Source organism: Trichoplusia ni, chromosome 16 (genome assembly GCF_003590095.1).
Source record: "Trichoplusia ni isolate ovarian cell line Hi5 chromosome 16, tn1, whole genome shotgun sequence".
In the NCBI taxonomy this organism is placed as follows: Eukaryota; Metazoa; Arthropoda; class Insecta; order Lepidoptera; family Noctuidae; genus Trichoplusia; species Trichoplusia ni.
This window is the reverse complement of record NC_039493.1, coordinates 6,881,205-6,907,843: the sequence shown is the minus strand read 5'-3', so window position 1 is coordinate 6,907,843 and position 26,639 is coordinate 6,881,205. Positions and strand designations below refer to the sequence as shown.

At 37.7% G+C, this 26,639-nt stretch overlaps 2 protein-coding genes across 4 annotated transcripts in view; one reads left to right on the top strand and one right to left on the bottom strand.

Moving 5' to 3' along the window:
• The window catches only part of LOC113501762 (atlastin-like), a 14,568-nt gene extending 2,880 nt beyond the window's left edge, over positions 1–11,688 (top strand). The window contains exons 1-13 of one of the 3 annotated variants that reach the window (XM_026882989.1): positions 3,467–3,603; positions 5,246–5,472; positions 5,717–5,866; positions 6,140–6,295; positions 6,823–6,969; positions 7,327–7,462; positions 7,745–7,929; positions 8,202–8,423; positions 8,686–8,937; positions 9,197–9,442; positions 9,992–10,234; positions 10,609–10,881; positions 11,132–11,688. In XM_026882989.1, the coding sequence (XP_026738790.1) occupies positions 5,251–5,472; positions 5,717–5,866; positions 6,140–6,295; positions 6,823–6,969; positions 7,327–7,462; positions 7,745–7,929; positions 8,202–8,423; positions 8,686–8,937; positions 9,197–9,442; positions 9,992–10,234; positions 10,609–10,881; positions 11,132–11,212 (2,313 nt within the window). In that variant the 5' untranslated portion in view covers positions 3,467–3,603; positions 5,246–5,250 and the 3' untranslated portion in view covers positions 11,213–11,688. Of the gene's footprint in view, positions 1–3,466; positions 3,604–5,245; positions 5,473–5,716; positions 5,867–6,139; positions 6,296–6,822; positions 6,970–7,326; positions 7,463–7,744; positions 7,930–8,201; positions 8,424–8,685; positions 8,938–9,196; positions 9,443–9,991; positions 10,235–10,608; positions 10,882–11,131 lie in introns of those variants that run through there. The other 2 variants (XM_026882991.1, XM_026882990.1) reach the window with 2 other exon arrangements.
• Positions 11,689–13,382: 1,694 nt separating this feature from the next.
• LOC113502096 (neurogenic protein big brain) overlaps positions 13,383–26,639 on the bottom strand; it is a 79,599-nt gene continuing 66,342 nt past the window's right edge. Inside the window, exons 3-6 of the mRNA XM_026883477.1 lie at positions 15,511–15,718; positions 14,068–14,411; positions 13,737–13,975; positions 13,383–13,624 (exon numbers count right to left, since the gene is read on the bottom strand). Of these exons, the coding sequence (XP_026739278.1) occupies positions 13,383–13,624; positions 13,737–13,975; positions 14,068–14,411; positions 15,511–15,718 (1,033 nt within the window). The remainder of the gene's footprint in view (positions 13,625–13,736; positions 13,976–14,067; positions 14,412–15,510; positions 15,719–26,639) is intronic.

The following is a 26,639-nucleotide window of genomic DNA, read 5'->3' as shown; positions in this document are numbered from 1 at the left end:
TTAACCCTAGAAAGATAATCATATTGTGACGTACGTTAAAGATAATCATGCGTAAAATTGACGCATGTGTTTTATCGGTCTGTATATCGAGGTTTATTTATTAATTTGAATAGATATTAAGTTTTATTATATTTACACTTACATACTAATAATAAATTCAACAAACTATTTATTTATGTTTATTTATTTATTAAAAAAAAACAAAAACTCAAAATTTCTTCTATAAAGTAACAAAACTTTTAAACATTCTCTCTTTTACAAAATAAACTTATTTTGTACTTTAAAAACAGTCATGTTGTATTATAAAATAAGTAATTAGCTTAACTTATACATAATAGAAACAAATTATACTTATTAGTCAGTCAGAAACAACTTTGGCACATATCAATATTATGCTCTCGACAAATAACTTTTTTTGCATTTTTTGCACGATGCATTTGCCTTTCGCCTATTTTAGAGGGGCAGTAAGTACAGTAAGTACGTTTTTTCGTTACTGGCTCTTCAGTACTGTCATCTGATGTACCAGGCACTTCATTTGGCAAAATATTAGAGATATTATCGCGCAAATATCTCTTCAAAGTAGGAGCTTCTAAACGCTTACGCATAAACGATGACGTCAGGCTCATGTAAAGGTTTCTCATAAATTTTTTGGCGACTTTGAAACCTTTTCTCCCTTGCTACTGACATTATGGCTGTATATAATAAAAGAATTTATGCAGGCAATGTTTATCATTCCGTACAATAATGCCATAGGCCACCTATTCGTCTTCCTACTGCAGGTCATCACAGAACACATTTGGTCTAGCGTGTCCACTCCGCCTTTAGTTTGATTATAATACATAACCATTTGCGGTTTACCGGTACTTTCGTTGATAGAAGCATCCTCATCACAAGATGATAATAAGTATACCATCTTAGCTGGCTTCGGTTTATATGAGACGAGAGTAAGGGGTCCGTCAAAACAAAACATCGATGTTCCCACTGGCCTGGAGCGACTGTTTTCAGTACTTCCCGGTATCTCGCGTTTGTTTGATCGCACGGTTCCCACAATGGTTAACTTATACGGTTCTTGTAGTAAGTTTTTTGCCAAAGGGATTGAGGTGAACCAATTGTCACACGTAATATACGACAACTACCGTGCACAGGCTTTGATAACTCCTTCACGTAGTATTCACCGAGTGGTACTCCGTTGGTCTGTGTTCCTCTTCCCAAATAAGGCATTCCATTTATCATATACTTTGTACCACTGTCACACATCATGAGGATTTTTATTCCATACTTACTTGGCTTGTTTGGGATATACATCCTAAAACGGACACCGTCCTCTAAAACCAAGTAACTGTTCATCTATGGTCAAATGAGCCCTGGAGTGTAATTTTGTATGCACTGATGGATAAAGAGATCCCATATTTTTCTAACAGGAGTAAATACATCGTTTTCTCGAAGTGTGGGCCGTATACTTTTGTCATCCATTCTAAGACATCGTATCAAAAAATCAAAACGATCACGACTCATTACAGAGACGTACACCATTGACAAAGATCGATCAAAGAGGTCATCTGTGACATGTGGTTATCTTTTCTCACTGCTGTCATTACCAGAATACCAAAGAAAGCATAGATTTCATCTTCATTCGTGTCACGAAATGTAGCACCTGTCATAGATTCCCGACGTTTCAATGATATCTCAGCATTTGTCCATTTTACAATTTCCGAAATTATCTCATCAGTAAAAAATAGTTTGAAGCATAAAAGTGGGTCATATATATTGCGGCACATACGCGTCGGACCTCTTTGAGATCTGACAATGTTCAGTGCAGAGACTCGGCTACGCCTCGTGGACTTTGAAGTTGACCAACAATGTTTATTCTTACCTCTAATAGTCCTCTGTGGCAAGGTCAAGATTTTGTTAGAAGCCAATGAAGAACCTGGTTGTTCAATAACATTTTGTTCGTCTAATATTTCACTACCGCTTGACGTTGGCTGCACTTCATGTACCTCATCTATAAACGCTTCTTCTGTATCGCTCTGGACGTCATCTTCACTTACGTGATCTGATATTTCACTGTCAGAATCCTCACCAACAAGCTCGTCATCGCTTTGCAGAAGAGCAGAGAGGATATGCTCATCGTCTAAAGAACTACCCATTTTATTATATATTAGTCACGATATCTATAACAAGAAAATATATATATAATAAGTTATCACGTAAGTAGAACATGAAATAACAATATAATTATCGTATGAGTTAAATCTTAAAAGTCACGTAAAAGATAATCATGCGTCATTTTGACTCACGCGGTCGTTATAGTTCAAAATCAGTGACACTTACCGCATTGACAAGCACGCCTCACGGGAGCTCCAAGCGGCGACTGAGATGTCCTAAACGCACAGCGACGGATTCGCGCTATTTAGAAAGAGAGAGCAATATTTCAAGAATGCATGCGTCAATTTTACGCAGACTATCTTTCTAGGGTTAAGTACTTAGTTAACATGTGCTTTGCGTTTATTGCTATGTACTTATGTGATGTGTAAGTATAAATAATTTATTTAGGTATTTCGTATTAAGTCATGGATAAAGTGGGATAAATATTTGACATAATAACAAATCCACATGACGAAGATTCTGTAGTTACAAATTATATGACATTGTACTGTAGGATAGTATAGTTCTAACGGTATGTTTATTGTTCGCTTTACCAATTTATAAATTTGTTATTTTAATTCAGATTAATTCTCTGTGTTAAAAAATATAAATACAAGTGTTATTCGTTTGTCTGTTAATCTCTTGACGATACGCCGAAGTTTATCGCGATACTCGGGGAACTACCGACTCATGCGTCCCAGTGCCGGAGTTGCCATGCTCCGATTCAACTCTCTACCAGACTACTACTATTATTTAGATTAATTTATTTAAAAAATATTATCTATTTCTGAAAAAAGGGTGGATATTATGATATGGACCAATATCTTAATGTATCTTGAGAGCACTTATATTACATAATAATATTTGACCATTATTCCTCAAATTTATATAGTTCTGCTAGTGTTTTGATCTTTTGTAGAAGTGAGAATTCCTAAACTTTAAATGCTTACGCATAGATACTAAAGAATTTATCGATACAATGACAGCTTTACTGATTGCATGAAATTAATATTCAAAACAATAACATTTTTATTTATTTAATATACTTATTTAGCATTTAATCTCAAATAGTAGGAATTACCAACATGGCAACATTTACTCAAAAAGCCCGCTATCATATTATTGTATGTTCTATTTATATATGACAAATATTGCACTACTTAACGCAATAAATCGCATTCGCGGATATATTAATTTGGACTCTATTCGTATGAACGTAAGGTCGCAAATATTAAATAGTGTATTGGCTAGCAGGATTTTGTTCAAACGATGAATGATTCGCGTATATATACACTGCAGATTTTCAGTACCTTCGTTAATTTGCAATAAGGAAAGGTAGCGTTCGACATATCCTCAAATTTTATAAGTGTTTGGTGAAACTTTTGGAAGTTTACGTTAAATAATAAATAGTTTTCAGTGATTGCTATTATTTGATTGTTTTTTTTTTCAATATCTCACGTAAGTAAATTATGAAAATGGTTTTCTGCTTGTGTTTTTTTTTGTGTTTTTAGTACCTAGTTTGGAATAATTTTCAACTGTAAATATAATTATTTTTGTAAACGTTAATATGAATTGAATTAACATACATTTTTCAATAGTCAAGGACAATTCTCACTTCACACGCATCTATTATTTTTTCTTTTTCCTAAATCTCTTTACTTACTTACTTACTTAACTATATATTGTATTTTAAAAAAGTAATTTGGAGACAGTTAGTTTGAAAACAAAAATGATTAGGTAATTTATCGGAATTGTATAATTATTTATCTTGACTATCAATATTCGCACTTATATTGTGGAATCCTATAACAGATAAGATTGCCGCATAATAATATTCCATACTTAAGATTGCTGTTGCCTCGCCAATGCAACCGCGCCGGCAACAGCCAGACAGGCCGGAGCCGATGTTGCCAACAGCAAACCAAATAGTGCATCAGAAAAATGATACATAGTCCTGTTAATTTTCGTGGATCAATCAATCAACTCGACCTAAGCCGGTACCTTGCTGAACATCACTCTCGGTTCTTACGTGGATACGAATAAAGATAAATGCATATTCCATATAGCATACAATACAGTATAATTTCTCAGTCTTAGTGCAGTTATACCTAAATACGTTAAAGGAAAACGTATTTCCGACCGAAGATCCTTTGTCCTCTGGGTACTGAATGCTTTAACGTACATGGTGTTCCTGAAGTAAAACGGTGTAGGTACGGAATAGCTACAAACAGTTCGTGAATGTATCTGACATTATCTTATAGACTTTGATTAGGTTTGTTTACAAGATAGTAGGCACAGTTTCTCTCTTGATTAAAATATAAATTTCAACAGAAAGTGGTTTTTAAACTTAGTATGTAGTTACTTTTCGGTTATTTTTATAAATTGGATCTAAAATTAAACTCTATTCAATATATTTCCTAAACATTGGTGTGTTGGATAAAGTAAACAACAGACCGGGCGTTTTGCCCAAAGCAGCTATAGTAACGTTTAACAAGAGATAAAACTGTTTACGTGATTAGTATTTTGTAAATAAAAATCTAGCCTTGCACTTTTATTACTGAAACGGTAGGAGTTATCCAAAAAGGTTAATAGACTGTATGAACTCTGAGGATTGTGGATGTAAAATTGATTCGAATTAATGTTATCATTGCTTTTAATGGAAAATAATTCTAAATAATAGTATTTAAAAAATAAACAAATAATTATCTAACAATTTAGACCAAAGTGCAGGTTCTTTTAACAACAATACTGAAACGAAAGAGGCGTGTACGTGGCGCTTGATGGCACGAGCTTGTTAAGATGGATCTGGCTTTTTCTTCCAAATTCCGGTCCCGGAGAAAACACTGCACTTATTTACTCATTATGGAGAATCACATTGTCTAGACTTCAAAAGGGGCTATGACCCCTGAGTTTGTTTTGATGTTTCTTGGTAGCCAGTTAGAAAATATCCACTCCAGTTAGCTTGTAAAATAACGTGTGAAAGTCATAATATCTATCCTTTTTTAACGTCTATTTTATAATATTTACAGAGTACATGATTTCAATTCATTTTATTCTAAAGAAAACCCGATCTGAACTTTCGATTATTTAAATCTTTTAGGCAAAATGTCGTCAGCATCAGCTATGGGTTCGGCCGGTCGTGGTGTGCAGGTGGTGACCCTGGGGTCGGGCTCGGAGCGCTACCAGGTAGACGTAGAGGCGCTGCGGGACATCCTCCTTCGAGATGACGTCCGCGACCGCTCGGTGGTCGTCGTCAGCGTTGCCGGCGCATACAGGGGCGGCAAGTCCTTCATCCTTGACTTCTTCTTACGATACCTAAACGCCCCGGTGAGTGTTTTTAATGTGCATATCCGGTGTGTAGAAGCAAGCTAGAATCTTTGGAGTCATACCTGATGAAGTAAAGTGTTTTAAATAACTTCATCGTGAATTTGTATGATTTTTTAAAACAAGTTTAGTGAATTAGTCTATTTTTTTCAGCCTTCGTTTGGTTCAGCACTAAAAGAAGACATCCTTGGGTTTTTCCAGAAACATTGTGACATGTTTAATAATAAACATACTTGTTGCATTGCAGCGTTCAAGTCAGTTGGCTGGAGACTGGTTAGGTAAGGAGGACCAGCCCCTCGAAGGCTTCCACTGGCGAGGAGGTTGCGAGCGCGACACTACCGGCATCCATCTCTGGTCAGAACCTATTCTGGCCACTTTGGAGCGGACTGGAGAAAAGGTAGGCAAAGATAACATGATTAAAGTTGAAGAAAGCAATTGATGATTGATTGGATTAATGAAAATATTAGATGGAGTACTTTGTTAATTTCCTTATTTCTGTTATAGACCTAATTAGTCATTAAACCTAAAATTTGATTGAAAGATCCCACATTACGTGCAACATATATTTTCTTACCTGCATTAATACATAAAACCAACAGCATTTCAATAAGGTTTAAAACCAGATATATCTACTTAGGAGCAAAAAGTTATCTCAAGCTTGTAATACCAGGTTGCAGTACTTCTGATGGACACTCAAGGCACGTTCGACACGGAGACCACCATCGCGGAGAACTCCACCATCTTCGCTCTCTCTACGCTCATCTCGTCCGTCCAGATCTACAACCTGTCCGGGAATATCAAGGAGGATGACCTACAACATTTACAGGTTAGAACTCAAGGCTGAACGCTCCGGCTACCGGTGACCGACGAATATGAAACTATAGATCGTAGTGTATGTGTAGTGATGTATAACATTAACACCTAAGTTTCCCGAAAAGTTAAGTAGAGTCGAGATAAATAGTGATGATTTTGGTATCTAGAATACATAGATTAAATTCGCACCTGTCACTGAAATAATAATAATAATGTTCTGACCGATTTTTGCCATGGCGTCTAGTGTCGCAAGACACCAGCCAGCTTGCGATTGCAATCGGTCTTGTGTGCTACTCGTTCCCTTACTCTTAAAGTCCGATCGATAAACATCCGACAAAACCGGAGAGAGATCAGATTCAGGACACTTTATTCGCCGTCCTAAACACGGAGGATGTGATATTTATACACAATCCAAAACCAATAATTTGGTGCATTCCTTAGGATCAAACTCGAGTTGCCTCGACGCCTTCGACTTGGCGTGTTGATCGTATATCGGTATATTGCTGAGACTTTACTAATAGCATATTATCTTCTGTTCAGTTATTCACTGAATACGGTCGACTGGCGTGTGACGGTGACGGCAAGGCGTTCCAAACTCTGATGTTCCTCGTGCGCGACTGGATGAGCGACTACGAACATGCTCATGGTTTCGCTGGGGGAAAAGAACTGCTTGACAGAAGACTTGAGGTAAGTTGCTCTTTATATCTAGTAAAGTTCTGTAAATTTTTTGTTCACGTCATTTATGAAATATACTTAGGTTTGAAAATACAAAAAAATGCTCCTAGACGACTAATATGTAATTTGGATAGGATTCTTTATAGAAAACAATATTTACATTTTACATATTACTAAGCGACGCGTGGTTTAATTAGGTACCGCGTACGATAAGCAATTGTGTGGTCCACGAATGCTTTGTTATCGTTGTGTATGGGACTTGAATTTTTTTTAAACCATCGCAACACTAGAAATATCTTCGTTAATACGGAAGTTATGTTTGTATATGTATAAAATTATTCTTAAACATGAGGTTATTTAATTTTTTAGTCCAGAAGCAACCAAAAGCCTCAATTGCGTGAGGTCCGGGAGCACATCCGCTCGTGCTTCGACGAGGTCAAGTGCTTCCTGATGCCGCACCCCGGCCTCGACGTCGGCAGGAAAACCTTCAACGGATGTGTACGTGGTGAGTACTTGGAGTTCAATTCTTCTTTTCCTAAGTTTGATGGTCCTAAGTTCCATTTCAATGTGTGTATAGGAGAAACACCCCAACTCGTCATTGTGTCATCACTGACTGAATGTTGTTTATCCATTATTTATGTAAAATGTACATAACTAACTTTATCAATTGTCTAGTTACAATAGTAGAACTGACACGAAACATCTGTTTCAGTCGACAGAACACTTCTAGGATCAAAATTAAAGATAAAAAATAAGATATCTATAATTTGTGCCTTTTCTCTTTTAGATGTCACAGAGAAATTCCGACTAGCCCTCCTGGAGTTAGTGCCTTCGCTGTTCGATCCCAGTAAACTATCACCAAAACTGATCAACGGTGGTCGAGTGCGGGCGAAGGACCTGCTCGACTACTTCCAAAGATACGTGGACATCTTCAACAGCGATGGAATGCCGGAGGCTGTCACCATTTTTAAGGTACGGAATTATTACTGACAATTACATGTCGTTTTGTAAATCAGATCTTGAATAAGGAAATTGTACCATACGGTTGGGTTCTGTCCTTCTTCTAGCATAAGATTATGTTTAAATTATTCAATTTAGCACTTTTTCATTACTCAACTTCCTAGTTTACATTACATTATTTCGCTTCCTAGTTTTTTTTGCTGTGAGAGAAGAAACGGCGACACAAACTCGCCAACATTGCGCTCTCTTTTCGTTCTTTCTAAATCCCCATGTCCTTGCTACAGGCGACAGCAGACGCCTGCCTGAACGCGGCGGTACGCGAGGCTCGCGAGCTGTACGAGTCCCGCATGGAGGAGCGCTGCGTGCGCGCGGACGTCAGCGTGACGCGGCGCGCGCTGCACGACTGCCACCAGCAGGCCCGCGCCGCCGCACTCGACTTGTACAGCGGGAAGAAGAAGCTCGGAGCTCCAGAGGATATTGACGAACATCTCAATAAACTCATTAAGGTATAATCTTTTCAGTTCTGCCGTTACTAGCTTAATTAGAAGAATCAATTGATAGGTTTTATCGTACACAATTTGAGGTCTACTTTAATTACTCTCTGAAAGATGAATGATTTATTAATTACAAATTCTTTGTTATATTATTTTTGACGAATCTCCTAAGTCACTTTTGTAAACAATAGATTTGATGTTTTACTATAGTGAAACAATTTGTTTTATCAATAAATTGACAAGTTTCAAGAGAAAGATACTAACTACTTTTCAGGAGCTGGAGGCTTGTCTCCCACTGTACACATGGACCAACGACGCAAAAGTTCGGGATACATTGGCGAACGCTAAGAAGGCTTACGAAGATACGATCGGTGGCGTGTGCGAGGTCCAGGCCTTCCTGTGCCTGCACCCGTTGGATCTGAAAAGTCTGAACGACGAAGCGGTCGGCGTAGCGCTCACGCAGTTCGACTCCGCGAGGGACGTGGCTGAGGTGGAAGAAGATGATGAACGAACTGGGCTATTGCTGGTAAGTGACCTTTACATCATCGCTCTTTTAGTTAGTTTAGTTTTTGGCTTATGGTATTTTTTGCGATATTAAGGAATATACCTAAAAATTCTAGACTTTTATAGAGGAGAGTAAAATATAACGTCTTTTACATAATCAAAACATATAACGTAATGAACAAATCAAAAATCTTTTCGCTTTGTGTTATCTTATATTTTTTCCGTTTTATTCCGATTAGTAAATTAAAAAAAGGCATTAAAAAGGCACATTCTGTTTGCAGACGCTAGAAAGCCTGTACGAGCACCTATGCAACATCAACGCGCAGAACAACCGCTCGGCGGTGATGGAGGCCCGCGAGCAGTACGTGACGAGCATGAAGCTGCGCGTGGACGTGGCGGGGACCAGCAGCGACCGGCTCGCCGCCAACCACAAGCGGTCGCAGGACGCTGCCGCGGAACACTTCCTCAACAAGAGGAACAGGCCGTCGAACTACGGAGAGGATGAATATCTGGAGTCACTTACAGAAGTACGTTACTTTACCCTCTTATATGACGACCTCCGTGGTCGAGTGGCGTACGCACCGGTTTCAAGGTGTCACTAGCTCTGAGGTCCCGGGTTTGATCCCCGGTCCGGTCAATGTAAAATTTTACATTTCTACATTGTCTCGGGTCTAGGTTTTTTGTGGTACCTTCGTTGTATCTGAATTCCATAATACAAGTGCTTTAGCAACTTACTTTGGGTTCAGAACAATGTATGTGATGTTGTCCGCATTAATATGATGCGGAACTATCGAACTAGGTGCAATACGTTGCGAATTGTGTCTTCAAGAGCTGCGAGGCTTTGCAATGTTAAGAGAAGGTTGAGGTATTGACGGTACAGCAGATTTAAGAGAAATATTTTAATATAGTGATGTCGGTCGTGCACATGAGCTATCATGTTAAACGATGTTCTCTAAGTGTTGTTTTGAATGTTTATTTGTGTATAATTTTAATTGCCGGATTGTTCAAATTCTGTGATTCAAAGATGATTCCGATAAATCTGATCAATTTTCCTTATTCCAAATATCGTCACACAGGAAATCGAATGCTGCTTCCTGGACTTCGAGAAGCAGAACATGAACAGCAACCGCATGGCGATGCAGGTCGCTGAGTACAAGTACGACAACTACATCTCGACGGCGTGGGGCCCGCAGGCCTGCTGCTTCCACCCTCGCGCTCTGAAGAATTTGCACGCCGAGGCCAAGCAGGCCGCTATCAGGCAGTTCCTGGCTAGCAGGACTGAATGCGAAAATGATGACTTCGGGAAAAAGCTTGAAGGAGTAAGTCTTTGTTTCCAAATCGTTGTATTTCGGCCTGACCTAAAGATCATGGCGTGGGTGTATATTTTACACATATGTTCTTAAAACACTCCGCCATGGTTAACCTTGGTAAAGGCCGCGTTGTGCTGTGCGGATTCAAAAAATATCCGTATCTTAGCTCAGTAAAAAGGTTCACCATGAATTCGCAGACACTTATATTTGAATCGACAATGGATGGAATGTTTTTTATGGAGTTTCTTTTCGGTTTTTCTCCATTGAAATTACATTTTTGGACCGCACAACTAGAGTCTGTTCTGTCTTCTAAACCTTTCTGATTTTGTCAGTCAAATCCACACTACGAGTTAAATAAAATTTCATGATTAATCATCTTCCAGATTCTGGACGACCGCTACACCGAACTGGTTCGAGTTAACGAGTTCAACAACAACCAAGCTTTGGAGCAGGCGTTCAATGTTTACACTACAAAAATGGACAAGCACAGCCAGCCGTCCCTGGTCTCCATCTTCATTGCTCCGTTTATTGTGAAGCTGTTGGCGGGACTGCCGCTGTTCCACACCAAGTCTCGGCGCGCAGCCATCAGCGAGTTCATGAGCAAGAGACGCGGGGATGATTTTGGTGATGACGAGTATTATGACCGACTGTTGAGCGTAAGTTTTTTTAATTATAACAAGTCCTTAAATATTGAATATCAGGGATAAATAGGAACGGTCGTTTGGTCTAGAAACCTACCTGTAGGTCACCGGTGACCGGTAGATCGACCTGTCGATATAGTATTGCGAGTGATACGGTTTTTATTATTAATTTAATTTGGATATCGTTTTCGGTTCATTGACAAATACATAAACACAAATGGCCATTTAAGATCAGTAATTAAATATGTTTTATGTTTCCTTACAGAAAATCGATGCCGCCTACCAAAACTACCGGAGTCCTCTACTTGCAATTATGCGTGAGCTTGGTTTGCCGGTTGAAAACTAAATAATATTATAACAGTTAAAAAAAAGATTAATGTGATAACCTATACTCCTTTATTTTTTTATGATAATTATAATAATCAAATGTGTTTTGTGTCCAGCCCTCCTTACCAAGTGACATTTCGATAGTTGATGACGTCAAAAGTAACCGCTTGAATGTATGGACACCATATGTCAAAGTCACGTGACTTTTCGAATCAAAATATCATTTCTATGCTTTTGAATGTTTTTTTATAGATTTTATCGATTTTCGTTATGTCACTTGGTAGGGGCTGGCCTTGCTTTGGTGTTACATATTTGTGTCGTAATCTCATTTTTTGTGCATAATATAGTGATTATATTAATGGAGTATTGGTGCGATTTATAATATAATGTTTTAGATTATATAGTAGAAATCATCTTCTTACGGTGCTGTCACAATTTTCAACTCATTTCGGTTTTTTATTGTATTTTTGTCGTAATAAATCGTATTTTGGATTAAATTGTATTTTTTTTTAACTTTATATTTTGGTTCTAAATTGTCGCAATACATCCTAATAAACTGACATCCACAGCAGATTCCTGTAGACCAACTCAAAAATACCCATTCTCCACACAAAATTCGAAAAATAAAGTTAAACAAACAAACAACTTGTAAGTGAATTTATTTCAAAATTATTTACAAAATGTCAGTAAACCTGATTATATAAGTTTATTTAAGAAATTGCATAGTTTCATACAGTTTTACATAGAAATTCAGTGTTTTAAAATTCACGAACAATGAGATGGATGGCGTACATATATCGTGACCATTTGTTGCGGGACGCCTGATGAACTTAATAATAAGGGGGGGGGGGGTACGACCACAATAATGTCACTTATTATGACAATTTTGACGTTAGTTAGTTTGTAAAAGCAGGAAATTTTTACTCAGGCTGGGGATAGTCATTGTCTAAGCAAGACGTAGGACCATCTTATTGTTTCAATATGATCAATTATTCAAGTTATGATAACACTTTATTTAAGAGTACTTGAGTAACATTAAAATCGATATACATAAGATATGATATTACAATTAATGAGACCCATTACATTATTCGATAAGGAAAATGTTAGTTCATTTTGGCAATATTTGAAAAGATCTACTTCTAACTATACAATAATTTATTTACATTTAATTAATTTATTACGATAATCTAAACTATTAAGTCTTTCAACGTTTGCTAGAATGTAATTAGCTTTTAACAGTATTTTTACAACAATGTCAAAAATGAAGTATTATTTTAGAATATGGCACATTAAATCTATAATTTATTTAGTTTCTTAATAATTAACTCATTTTGGCAATGTTTTGGTCCGCTCAGCCAAACGAGCCATATCGGTTATCAGTTTAACATCCAAAGGTTTTTGAGCCCAGATTTAAATAGTAGATTTTAACTCACGGTTAAAATACTTTTAATGTCAAGGCACCCTAATTAAAATTGTTTTTTTTTCAACATCTGATGATACATAAACAATTTATATAAGTAAGTAATGTCTTTAATAAGACAATCCTGGCTGAATTAGGTACATTAAAAACTCTTTATACAATATGGAGAAAATTTAACATGACATGATTTAGTCTCGAATCAACAGTTAGTAGGCCATTCAAATATTTCTTTATTTATTTACCTATTTATAGTCCATAATTTATTTAGTTAGGTTTATATGCATATCATTTCACTCAATCACTAACCAAAATTGTTTTTTTATTCAAACGACACTAAAACTATGAAAAATGATTGATGTCCTAAAATGTAATGTTGGTTTGAAACAGTTTTATCATGTCATATACTTAGGAAACATTTATAGGTAATGCACAACGGGCTACTTTAAAACAGTTGTTGTCACAAACACTTCATCTAGATATTACTTAGGTACACTTTAGCACGCACCTTATCAGGTTATATGGTAAAATACATTCTCAGAAGGTACATATAGGGTAACATGTCTATATAAAAGTCGAACGTACTTCACTCGGGGAGTACAAAAACGTACTTAGAAATTGTAACTAGGATATTGTTCGGCACTCATGGAGCGCGTCTCAGAACTGTTGCCGCGGGTAGCAACACGAGGCTGGCCACGCGGACACACGGACACGCGGGGACAGCTTACACGTCGAAGAGCAGCGCGATGTTGTGCTGCTCGGCGCGTCGCTAGTAGTGGTCCGGCAGCGCGTGCGGCGACGTGTGCGGCGAGTGCGCGGCGTGCGTGGCGTGCGCGCCGTGAGCCGCGTGCGTGGCGCGGTAGGCGTGGCCGTGCGGCGCGTGCGCGCGGTACGTGCCGTACGCGTCGCCCGCGCGCGCGCCCCCCGCGCCGCCGCCCACGCTGCCCACCGTGCCCGTGCCTGCCCCGCTACCACTGTACACTGACTCACGCCGCTCACTTACTGCTGCACCTGTGAGACAAAAGAACGAAAATCAATACAGTTTTAACTATGTAACGTAGGTTTGAAAAATAATTGTTAGAATAAAGGAATCAGGTCACCTTTTGATGAAGGTTGTACATACCGGCAGGTCCCGGTCGGACTCCATTTGCAGTGCCATAAGGCGGATCTCTTTGTGCGTTGTGTGTGTTCTGGTTGTGGGCAAGCGAGAGGTGCGCGTGTGCGTGTGCCGGCGGGCGCAGCACCAGCGACTGCGCAGTCACCAGCGGGCCCGCGCTCGCCGCGCTGCTAGCCACTCCGCTCGCGGCTGCACTCGCGGCACCACTCGTAGCTGAACTGCCCTTGCTGTACACGGACTGAGACCTGTAAAAAATAAGATATTAATTTAAATATGATCTTGTTTCATTCAACTGTCAATAGTGTCATATTTTCATTTTCAAAAAGTTTAAGTTTACCTGTGCAATCCATGACGCGCAGGAGGAGGCGAGCGGCAGTACAGCGACTTAGTTCCGGAGTACAGAGGCTCAGCGGTGTCCGGGCGAGGCGCAGCGGCGCAGTAAGTGGGGGCGTGGCGGTAGTGGTGGTGCGAGGGGAAGGTGGGCTTGTCCAGCTCGTCCAGGTCCCGCGGCGAGGAGGCGAGCGAGGAGCCCCCGCGCGGGCCGCGCCGCCCCCCCCACTCGTGCAGCAGCGCGCACGCCACGCCGCCGCCCACGCCGCCCACCCAGCACACCCAGTGACTCTCCCAGCGCGACAGCACGAAAGAGGGGCCCAGCGAGCGCGCGGGGTTCAGGGAAGGCATCTGGAAATAATAATTTGACAATTACAAATACGTCGATCCCACCTACCAATTTTTACAAGTGATATTGTAATCGAAAGTATCCTGTTTCAATTGTAGTAACGTAAAATTCGGATAAACCTTTAGAAAACCTCTACTGGAATTTGTTTCGAGCAGACATTTCAATGCTTTGTATATTGCGTAGGTAGCTATTTTTTCGCGTACTCACTTTGTTCTGGTCAGACAGATGCCTACAATGAGCAGCTGTCTTTAAGGATTCCTTTACAAAAGGCAGGTAGCGGCGCTCGCAATAATGCCTTCTACATAAAGGTACGGACTGCAAACAATACAAGACCTCGCGATACTATCCTATGCTCGCTCGGGTACGAGATATCGCCGTGTCCGCAATCTTTATTTCAATTTAATACATTGATGTGATTTGCTTTATTATGTAGGTATTTGAGAGTTTTAGGCTTATATATTTGAATTTAAACAGGTTATGTACGTGTTACAGTAGAAAGTTAAAGTAGATTTAAGCACTTACTCGACATGCAGACAAGTTAATTTGAGATAAACTTTGAACGTCTTTAACAAACAATTTTAGTCCTAACTTAATTCTAGACCGAAACTTGGCTGTCGTACTACCAGTTGCACGTAATGTTATCAGACCAGAAACTTGGGCGTCATTGGAGTACAAAATTAATTAGAGATAAAGTCAACATACACGATTGTTTAATGGAGAAAGTCACGCTTAACGTAATAGTAATGTAATGGGAATAAATAAACTAAAAAAGTAATTTAGCGTTTATTCAAATATTTGTGGTTAAGGGACTCGAATATTCTTTTTATCAAAAAGGCTCGATTGTAGTACCTTGAACGTACAACGTACGCAACATGAAGTTCCCAGTGGTCATTAGCAGTAACATACACAACTTGGCTACCTTGCAATCTAAACCTACTTTACTTATCAGCCATTAGCGTCCCACATCAAGCCAACCTCCCTTCCCTCCTTCCAACAGTCTCGGTCTATGGCCAGCTCTGCGCAAAGGAATCGAGTTCGTCTGGCCACCTCTTTTTATCCTGCCGCGAGGGTTCTCTATACTTAATTAAAAAAAATACTAACCGAGACAAAACTAGCAGCGCAATAAGCAGCTCCGAGCAATGCCGGCGCGGCGCCCGACCAGCGCCTTTCCATGGCTGCGAAGTGCGCGGCGGCCACCAGCCCCGAGAGCACCAGCTCGGCGCCCAGCCGCTCCCAGGCCGCGCCCGGCACGCCGCCGCCGCCCGGCAGCGACGCCGACAGCCCGCCCGCGTAGCCCGGCACGCTCACACTGAAAAAGATACCATAAGTTAATAAATATAAAGTTAGATATTGATTGGGCTGTTTATTGTAAATGTCAAAACTTCGTGAAAAGGTGAATTTTGAAATCAAGATGTCTATTATAAGTTGCCATTGGTAGCCTTAAAGTAGCATATTTAGGCATTCCCTTCTGTCCCAGACTAGGGATAAGGTATCTGGCTGCTCTATAGCTTCTTTTCATCAATTTTTGTGAGGAGCAAAATTTAATTTAATGATCGATGAAATCAATCGCATCAGAGATTTACACATTGTATATTAGATGGTAAATAATTTTTGAACGTGGCATACGTATGTATGGCAAGGTTAAGTGATCGTTATTTTAGTAATTCAACTATATACCTAAAAAAGGCCCTGGTTGTTTCCCTCTCTTTATCTTAAGTTCTGCCCAAATATGTTATGTCCTATCTATGCTTACATTTTGCTTGAACTGACGACTTATCACTTACACACAAACGTTACATATTCCCTACATAAACGGCGACGCAACTTAGTTCCGCTTCCCAGTTTAGATATTCCGTTTAAAATGGCCGGTACTGACAAACGAACGGGTTTCAATTTGAATAATTCAATGTATAATGGAGAATTCAAAAGCAATCCGCCATTTGACGAAGTGAAGCGCGGAGGTGTGAATATTGATTATAGTCTGAGGTTTGGCTCTTTATAAAATGCCAGACTATATATATACGAGATCGAAGTCATGGCCTTTAATTATTATTAGACGTAAGGGGTAAAAAGGCGACTTCGTTTTATCTATTAACCCTGAGGAACTTACTTGACGATTTTAAGTTACAGAATTCATCAATAAGAAGACCAGCTTTTAGAATAGAACAAATATCAAAATAAATTTAAAATAATTCAAATTGCGCTTAGCGAAAGTTCGTAGGTACAGTAACCGCAGAAGCTACTTATCAACAAGAAAACTGTTTTAGAAATCAATTAGGGACTCTTAAAACACAAAATTTCTTAGTAAAAATAAATGAAGTTATGCTTCCTTACATGCAGAAGGCAAAACTTCCGTCAACTAAGAAACTCTTAAAACGAAATCTAGGTTAATTAGATAAGGCGATAATATTTTTGTAAATTATAGATATTACAGCGAATTAGCAATATCCTCCCCTTTATTACGGCTATCACATAAACATCAGCTAAGACTGGGATTTGCTCGATGCGTTGCAGGTCTCCGAACAAGCACGCTGTAGATATAGACATCGAACATAATCTATACTAATATATAAACCTGAAGAGTTTGTTTGTTTGTTTGTTTGTTTGAACGCGCTAATCTCAGGAACTACTGGTCCAAATTGAAAAAATATTTTTGTGTTGAATATACTATTCATCGCGGAAGGCTTTAGGCTACAAACCATCATGCTGTGACTAATAGGAGCGAAGATACAATGGAAAATGTGAAAAAATCAGGGCAGGTATAAATCATAACTTATATCTTCTACCCACAGGGACGAAGTCGCGGGCAACAGCTAGTTATGTATATTTTGTGTCATTTTTGCTCTTAGTTATTTGTACATAATAGCTTATGTCAGATTCTACTGTTGGCCAAAGGCGTTCTTCGAGGCCTCTCTATGTTTTGAAATTTTTGGTCTAGTGCGCCTCAATTAATTATTATTAAAACACTAATTTCGTTACAAATATTAACTCTACAGAGACAAGAAGAAGGGTGGTTGGATAAAGATAAGTCCTAGGTCAGTGGATGTTCTGAGGTTGCGACAGTGATAAGGAAAATAAAATTGTATAAAACAGTTTTGTAAAAAAAGGTTAGATAAAAAAATACGCGGGCTCCGCACCGGCGCGTTTTTAACGCAGACTTTTAAATATATGAGTAATAGGATGACCAGTGACATTGGAAGAGGTTAGATCGGTCAGCAGTCACCCAATAAAGACTGGCAGCTGTCAACGGGGTCAACAAGTCAGCGAGGGTCTTAGGGATAGCCCGGGCCGGGCGCGCCGGCTGCAACTGACGCGATGACGCGAGCCAAACTGTCATCATTTATCCTACTACACTAATAATTAGGGATGTGCCCTGTGCTCTTTAAATGAGTTAAATTATCATGAATTGTAATATTGAAGAAACATGTGCGTTTGTTTTCCCTTAGCATGTAGGAAAGCATGGAGGTTTAAGTTACTTATAGTAGATGTTTTTGGTTACACGACGTTTATTGTATTTTCAAATTCAATGTATTATTATTAACAAGCATATAAGCAAATATGAACCACTCTGTAGAGTATTTTGTTACAAAACCGCAGACGTACACATGCGTATTCCAGTAAATATCCGAATTCGATACATCACTCAGCGCCTTGCCAACAGGGATTAATTATATTCGACCGGGATATTGAAAATAGTTCGAGATAAATGCCTTGCGCTATAAAAAATGAATTCTATACAATCATTTATTTGCCAGAATAAAAAATTGTTATACAAGAATAAATTATACAAGAATAATATCGCTCTATAACAGAATAGAATCCATTCTGCTATTTTTAAGCTACACGGGAAATTATACTTACGAAGAATCATTCTTAAGCTAGAAAATGCGTTAGGAACAAATCATCCCTACTTATATTATAAATGCGAAAGTAACTCTGTTTGTTAAGCTTTCACGTCTTAACCACTGAACTGATTTTAATGAAATTTGGTACAGACATAGAGTTGACCTTGAGAAAGAACATAAGATAGTTTTTATCCTGGACTTTTGAAGAGATCTCTTGGAAACGCGATATAACCGACCTCGACGCGGGCGAAGCTGCGGGCGAAAAGCTAAAAGTAATAAATAATTTATACAAACACAAAATTTCCACCAGTGCTGCAGTAGCACAACCAAAGAGGATAGACAAAAAGTTAAAAACACCAGTTTGAGATAACTACAAAGAAATTGAAAAACCATCAAAATCAAAATGTTTTTATTTCTAGCAGGCCTACAACGGGCGCTTATGAAACGTTAGCAACAATATCACAATTACATAAGTAAATACAACAGCATATCACGACTGTCAGTAACATTCTATGCCTAGTCCATTGAGTGGTATCTGACGGGCGATTCAATAGCTATTGTGGGGAGGAGAGTGGAAGCGAGCCGGAGTCCCAACTCGCTCGCTGTACCACATTACAGTGACCACATCACTGCCCAACGCCCGTCCCACTTACAACTGAGTCTACTGACCCCAATTTACAACCAAACTTAAAATAGTCGGCTTTAACTAAAAGCGAGCAACTGAATAGCGATGTTATGCAACGAAAGGTCAAAATGAGTTGTTTTAAGATCATTTTAATCATGGTAAAACTCTACCTACTTGGATCGGGAGACGAATTGTGTATTAACTACGTAGAAAAACAATTTGTGTTTAAGATTTTTATAATCTTCCAGAATTCTATATTTCATCAGATCAGAATCTGTTTATTTTATTCATCAATCTTTTCAACGTACTTACTTACATCATGGATGTATATGTATAGGTATTTGAAAAGATCTTAAAAGGGACGGTCGGATATTTCTGCACACCTGTGCACTATGAAAGGTTAAGCCCACTGTTATTTATTACAACCTCATCGATCTACACATTTTTTGTCATCTTTCTAGCATATATTGTTGTTGAACTTGCAAAAATTAACCGGGAAAGGTCACATTTTTGTGTTCTATATTGCAAAGCACAAAAAAATTAGTTTAAAAGCTTAGTTAATCTTAGAGACTGAATTCGATTTGTGGTCAACCTCGATCAAGAACAACATTTAAGTACACAATAATACGTATGCTTCATTATTCGAAGCGTTGACTCATTATTGAATGAAAGGAGGCCGAGACTGAAAACAATTTAGCGGTTTTTAATTAGAATGAAAAGTGCGACGGGCGCGCCGCCCACCGCGCACCCACGGCGAGGAAACGCGGGAAATTAGACGAACGGTCTCATTTTATATTCCTGTAATTACTGTAGTGTTTTGTTACATAGCCAGGTCACTTATTAGTATGTTTGATATTTTCTGTTCTTGGCTGAAAGACTGTTAGAAATGGAAATTGTAACTAAAGAAATGGATAATAATGATGATTAATTTGCAGATTAACCATCGTCTTAAAAAAACTTTGAAGCTTTATTGTTATAACGCCATTTAAAATTGACTTTTTGCCACCTATGGAGGATGCCCCTCTAATCGGAGAGATATATAATATAATCATAATAAATTTTTAATACTTACCATTTTAAATACAGACTGATCTAATGCAAACAGATAATACACTATTAAATATAATGAATGAACCACTAAAACATTTATAACTCAAGCTTCGATCGCAAAGCAACCGATTTGAAAACATTTGATAGCAGCTTAGTCGAATAATACACGGAGTCTGATATGCAAAACCCTGCACCTGCGTTAGATAATATCTTTGAACAAATTCTAACATCGTTTCTAATGCTTGTTACACGATTATGTCTTTATCCCGGAGCCCCGAATGTTTGCGAAATCATTTGTCATTCATGTATATGCGTAAAAAAGTTTTTGGGGGAAAAGGAAAGATCTTGTGCCCGATAAAACGATTAAAAGTGAACTGATTTCGATGTGTATCTAAGTTTATTTGTAAATGGGAGTTTAGTTGTGGTAAAAACGTTAGAAATACTTTTTGTAAGCTAACTACTTTAGCGCGCGGTTTCGCCTTTTTTCTTTTTTTTTCTTTTGTTTAGACGGGGGAATCCTCATGGACACCTACTCCCTCGGGGGAGAAAATGGGTAGCGTCAGACTTTCACTGACTAAACCTGAACCGCCGTGCTACGTCATCCGCGTTTTTGTGTCGGTGTATGGCAATGCGTTGCAATCCTTCACACAAGCGCGCGGTTTCGCCTGACAGGATATCGGAAGTCCAGGATGCTTTCTACCATCACAGCAAATATTTTTCTTATACATATGTAATACACGTATTTTCATTAAACGCAATCGGTATATTCGGTATACATGATAACGTTTATAAAGAATACCAACATTCTGTAATCAAATAAACAATACTACCGAAACTATAACACCGACTACAAGTGACAATAAACGCAGGATTTAATGCTTACCAACATGACATAACCATAATTCTGTCCCCGCATTCGATATCTGCCGATGATTATGCATAATTTATGCGCCGGTTAGGGTCAAGTGGGCTACGCTGCGGCCGAGGGGCAAATCTTTTATATTTGTTGTCAATGGCCAGTAAATTGGTGAACATTCACACCTTATGTCGCGAACGGACGAACGCGAACTCTGCTTTTTTTCGGATTAGTGGATATTTGCCTATCACTACAGGACAATGGGCTTATTAGTTTAACAAATGCAGGCGATTTTTTGATGCAAAAAATGATTTATGGTATAATAAATGCATTTTTTTGTATATCGCAATGATAAAGCACTTGCACGTTTTAGTATTTAAAGGTTTCTTTAATGTAGAATTTATTGTTACAAATTTCATTAATGTAGAGTTGGAGGTACGATATTGAAATAGTAAAACAGCGAATTCATTCAATTTACTCTGTCTAGAACAAAAAAATAGAATAGCAGAAAACTTCGTTATATTCTTAATGTTTTCGTAGCATGGCGTAGAACGCATTAAGAATTCAGAAGACAAACATCTTGGCGTCAGTACAGGCGCTGGTAATTGCCGCGTACACATAAAACTGCAGAAACTGCTTTTGCTTTAAAAAACTTTGTTAATTTATTTTTATTGAAATAAAAAGCTTTCGTAATAAAGTCCTTGTACGGCAACAGCACACAAACATTCTTGTAGAGCATGTATTGGCTCGATGCATGGATATTTTGAGCGTGTTTTATTTGCATCTCATTCTTAATCAAATACGGGTGCGGTAATTGACACCTTTATATTTACTGCGCCTTTATTTCAATGCACTTAAGGTCGATTCTTCTGTCATTTTCGGGGTTATGAACACAATTTAACGCGGAGTTAACATAGTAAGACAATAAACTTGTGCAGTTTGAGACTTTACCTATTTAAAACGATGAGGAATCCCTTCAGTAATTAAATACGGGTGCGATAATCTTAATACCTTTATAGTGATTGCGCCTTTATTTCAATGTTCTTAAGGACGATTCTTCTGACACACAATTTAACGAGCAGTCTTTACAAAGTCGTAATATTATTATTGTAATAAAACAAGTGATTTGATTAATCCTTCTCGGGTAATTCGAGCCGAAACAGCCGTAAAGTATGAGGTTACTGTGTAAGTACATTAAAATGTCATTCGTTGATTAACTTTATTATTTAATTAATTAATGGCACTGTTTTAACTAAGTTTTTTAAAAGAAGATATTCAAATAAACTTTAACATAGAATTGATTAGGTAGATCATTCAAATCATCAGGAAGCAGTGCCATGTTGATCAAAACACACAATCATTATATTTATTATGTTCCACTAAGTAACTCCCCACGTTAGAACTAACATAAATCTATTCGGGATCGTTTGTTACAAACCAAAAAGCAATAAGAAAAATAAATAAAAAGCTCTATGTTCCCCTTCGCGCAGTTAACAAGCGAACAATTACATTTAATTTACGGATGAGTTTTTAAAGTGCCCCAGTATGGCGACCACCCCGCGATATTAAACCGCTATCACTTTCTATACAGATAATCTACCGCGACATTTGTTAAAAAATACATTTAAGAGGGTATCGCTAGCTAAAAATTCAATTGTCCTGAAGTGGCACTTGTCATCCCGCACTGTATAATCTGACAGTTTTAACCACAATTATGTTATTGCAAATTCATCCCTGTCGCGCCTACGCAAGAGCTATTTTAGTGAAAACAGTTATTGAAAATGTAAATTTGAAAAGCTATTGTCGAACTTAATGTTCGGCGGTACAAATGAGAGCATTAAACGTATCAAGTGTAATGCACGAAATGATTCGATTTACTATTCAGCACTTGAAACATAATTAGCTGCGAGAGAAATTTTTATTTAGGGTATCCGCAGTAAATCCAAGTGTTAGGTCACCCCAAAATATAGTTGAAATAAATAGAAATACTCGCAAAGAAGACATCAAATGTTTTTCCATCATAAATCCGATTTTAGCAAAAAAAGCACAACGGGCTCAGCAGGCGGTAGGCGCGAACTTGTTACCCTTTGCCCTTTGTTTTGCTAAACCATAAAGAACAACAGTGTTTTAACCCTTAAGTTAACCCTTGCACCACATGTCCTCACGCGGGGTTGTGTGAAGCCGCGAACCGCGATTCAATAGAAATCTGCGACTGTTAATTGTTGTAACAATTTCGACCTTATTTGGTCGGCATAAAGTTCATGAGGCGGTCGTTATACTTATTTTGAATGGGCAGAATAATCGTTGTATGAAAACGGTGAAATATGTGGAGTGTATTTTTACGTGTATTGTGTCGGAGAATGGGGTTTTTATTGCGAATGTCTGCGCGCGCATTAGTCAGATTGTTAGCAGAGGAGCCGCCGCATATGGTGTTTGCGTATGTTATGAATGTTATGATTTTTGTGGGCTTGATATTGTTTTGTATCTTATATACCCCACTTTTAATATACTCGGAGGAACGGCGAATATATTTGTGCATAACATAGGGCTGTGTTTTGCTCCTAGTATTCTGACTATAATAAAAAAAGACAAAATATTTCTATAAAGCAGTTAGATTTTAATTAAAGTTCCTTTTTACTTTTAGTAAGCAGAACTTGCTGTTCGTTATTATCAAGGAGAATTAAAATGAGTTTCCATCTCAATGCATCTCAATGAGTGTAATCTATACGGCAGCTATTTATTGGGGAACTGAATTAAAACTTGTTGAAGCTTTTCCTTTGTAAATAGAATGTTACTTTGTAGTTCAGCGATCCTCTGAACTGAGGCGGTACCACGAACTCTACAACTTAGACTGTTGGTATTCTGCAAGCGGGATAGCGTATACGTGGTATAGAGCGATGTCCCTTTTCCACACGGCAACAGTCTCATTTTAAGAGGTATTGGTAGGACACCGTGTATAAAGTTTTACAGACTCCTATTTGTTTCGTTTTATGCATCCAATGAACACATCTCGATTTATTACGTGTCTGTATTCTGTTCTTTTCGAAAAACGTGAGTGTGATGGAAAAAGAGATACTTCAGGAGTATACTTCGGTCTTTATCCATAGTCAAAGGGAATGGAATATCAGAATTCTCTAGTCACGTTTGTACTTTTTTGTTCTTTGTCGAGTTTCGCCTGTAAAATAGAACTACACTTTTAAAAAGGAAATTACCTTCTTAAGTTTTTTTAAAGAATAAAATTGGAATTTGTAATATTGGACATTCAAAGTTTTCAATTAAAAAAAAAATAGTATATTACGTTACGATGACCTAAACGTTTAGGAACACATTACTTGCTTGTGACGTAAGCACATGGTTTACTTTTGGAACACAATATGGTTACAGTAATTAAAGCTCATAAGAACCGACTACAAGGCTGGCTTTCAACATCTTAAGGGATGTGTGAAGTACCGTCTACGCCTCAAGTATCCATTCTCTTTTATAACTCATTAAAGCTCCGAACATATACATACATACCTATATTATATATATACCATCAAGGCTAGACTTTTATTGCTAAAACCCCTTAATTTCCTTCTTTTAATTACGGTTTGGCACGATACGGACGAAAGAACGGTGAACCGCATGACATGAGCGTGATAGCGTATTTATGTTTTGCGAAAAGCAATCTTATTGTCTTAAATTAAAGGTGATAGTAGAAGTAATAATGTTGACTCTGTGTTGACTGTACAGTTGACAGCAAGCTTACTTTATTTCTTTCAATTATACTTTATTATAAGAGAATAAATATCATTTTAATTTCAGTTACAATTCCTCTTGGCCAAGAAAAAAGGATTAACCTAAGGCTAGTTTTTAGGTCTTGTGCTTGGAGGCGGGACTAAGTAATTAGTATATCAATTGATCGGGATCAATACACTAGAATTTAAAAAGTATATAAACTTTTTGGGTAACTCTACCTCATTTTTAAATTCTCCCATCGATTTATCGATTAATATTTTCCAACAACAAAAATACCTTTATGTATCGATCGGATTATACAATATCAGAATTTTGCAGCCGAAGTAATATGACACAGTTTAAAATACTTTTAATTCGTGCTGAACCCCATTTTGCGGTGAAAGAAACATGAAGGTAGCAAAGCGCGCGAAACTTTACTACTTTTAACTTTTTCACTTAAGCAGGTGCTTACGTAATACACTTTCCTTTCATTTTAAGGATCTGTGCCAAACAGATAAAATTCAACCACATTTAATTACATAAATAATAAAAACAAAAATTTTCGTGTAGAAGGTACGGAACTTTTGGCACAAAATAATATCACCAGTTTTCTCCAGCTCGATTTGAGATTAAATCCTCTTTTTGTAATATTCCAATTGAAAGAGCTTCAATAAAAATATTGGCTGACTTTGTCCGTTTGTCGAAATACTTCATTCGATGATTTTACATTAGCAGAGGTTAATCATACCGTAATGTTTAATTTAGCGAAGTAATATTTAAAGAGGAGTCGGGATACTTAACAAATCAGATTTTTTATCTAGAAATGTTCCTCTTCGTACCACTATTTAAATCGTATTTTACGAAATCGAATGTAATTATTTTGTTGTTGTGTTTTTGTATCAACTGTTTAATTTTGTTAATGTTGGCCTAAAATAACGACGTCGTACGTAAACAAAACTTATTTTACGTTAACATAATTTCAGGGTGTGTAGCTGTGTATGTTACCGTAGAAATGTTAACTTTTTAAATTACAAATTAAGAAGAAATCAATAAAAATAAAAATGTATTACTACACAAGACCGCTTTATATTTTTTAAAGAATTAAAAAAATGGTTTTATTTAATTCATAAGAATAACATTTTGGAACCGCGCAGCAAGGGTCATATCACAGTTTCGTAAGAGTCTGAATAAAACTAAAACTAACCAAACGTTTTTGATTTTGAGACTGATCTTAAAGCAATATTGAAATCGCACAGTCAGCATTAATATATCAGTAAGGTGATGCATCATTTTACGGCTGCCAAAGTAATAGATCGATTGTCTCTAGAATGTAGGTCGAGACTGGAGGGTTAAGTTAACCCTGGCGTGATGATTTATTACGAGTAGCTCAACTAGTGGACAGTCGTAAAGACAAACGCGGCAAATGATCTCTTTAAATATTTTCAAGATATAGTTGAAACTTGCTACAAAGCGGAAAGGATCCCACGGGAACATAATATTGGAATAAAATCTATCCTATGTGTTAATCCAAGTTGTAAAATATCCGTCTACCTTATTACGTCCAAATCCGTTTATTGGTTTTTGCGAGAAAGCGTAAGAAACATCCATCTAAACTTACAAACTTTTGCGGTTCTAATATTAATAGGATAGAGACTGAACTGAATATTAAACGTCAATCAATTTTGTGCCTGATCAATGAACCGGTCGCGCTGGAGAACGAACGGAGAGGCCTATGTCCAGCAGTGGACAGCTATGGGCGGAGATGGTGATGATGATGCTGAATTTAGGGCCTTCTTGTCACTCTTCCAGTTTTAATAAGAGTAAAAAGTATTAAAAAACGTCTTTATTGAGTTTAGTTTCAATTCTAACCATAATATACTTAATTTAATAAAATATTGCTATAAATCAATTCTAGTAGACAAAACATCACAAACAGACAATCACATATCTATTTAATCTGTTGTGCGGAATGGATATTAAACTAACAACAATTGATTCCTAAAATAAATAAATTGACAGTAGGTACTACTGAATATTATTGCATCATTAAGCTGCCACCCGGCCCGCATGGGAACAAACAAATGAAATATTGAAACTTAATTGAAATATCCTGTTCAACTTGAGGGTCAACAAAATG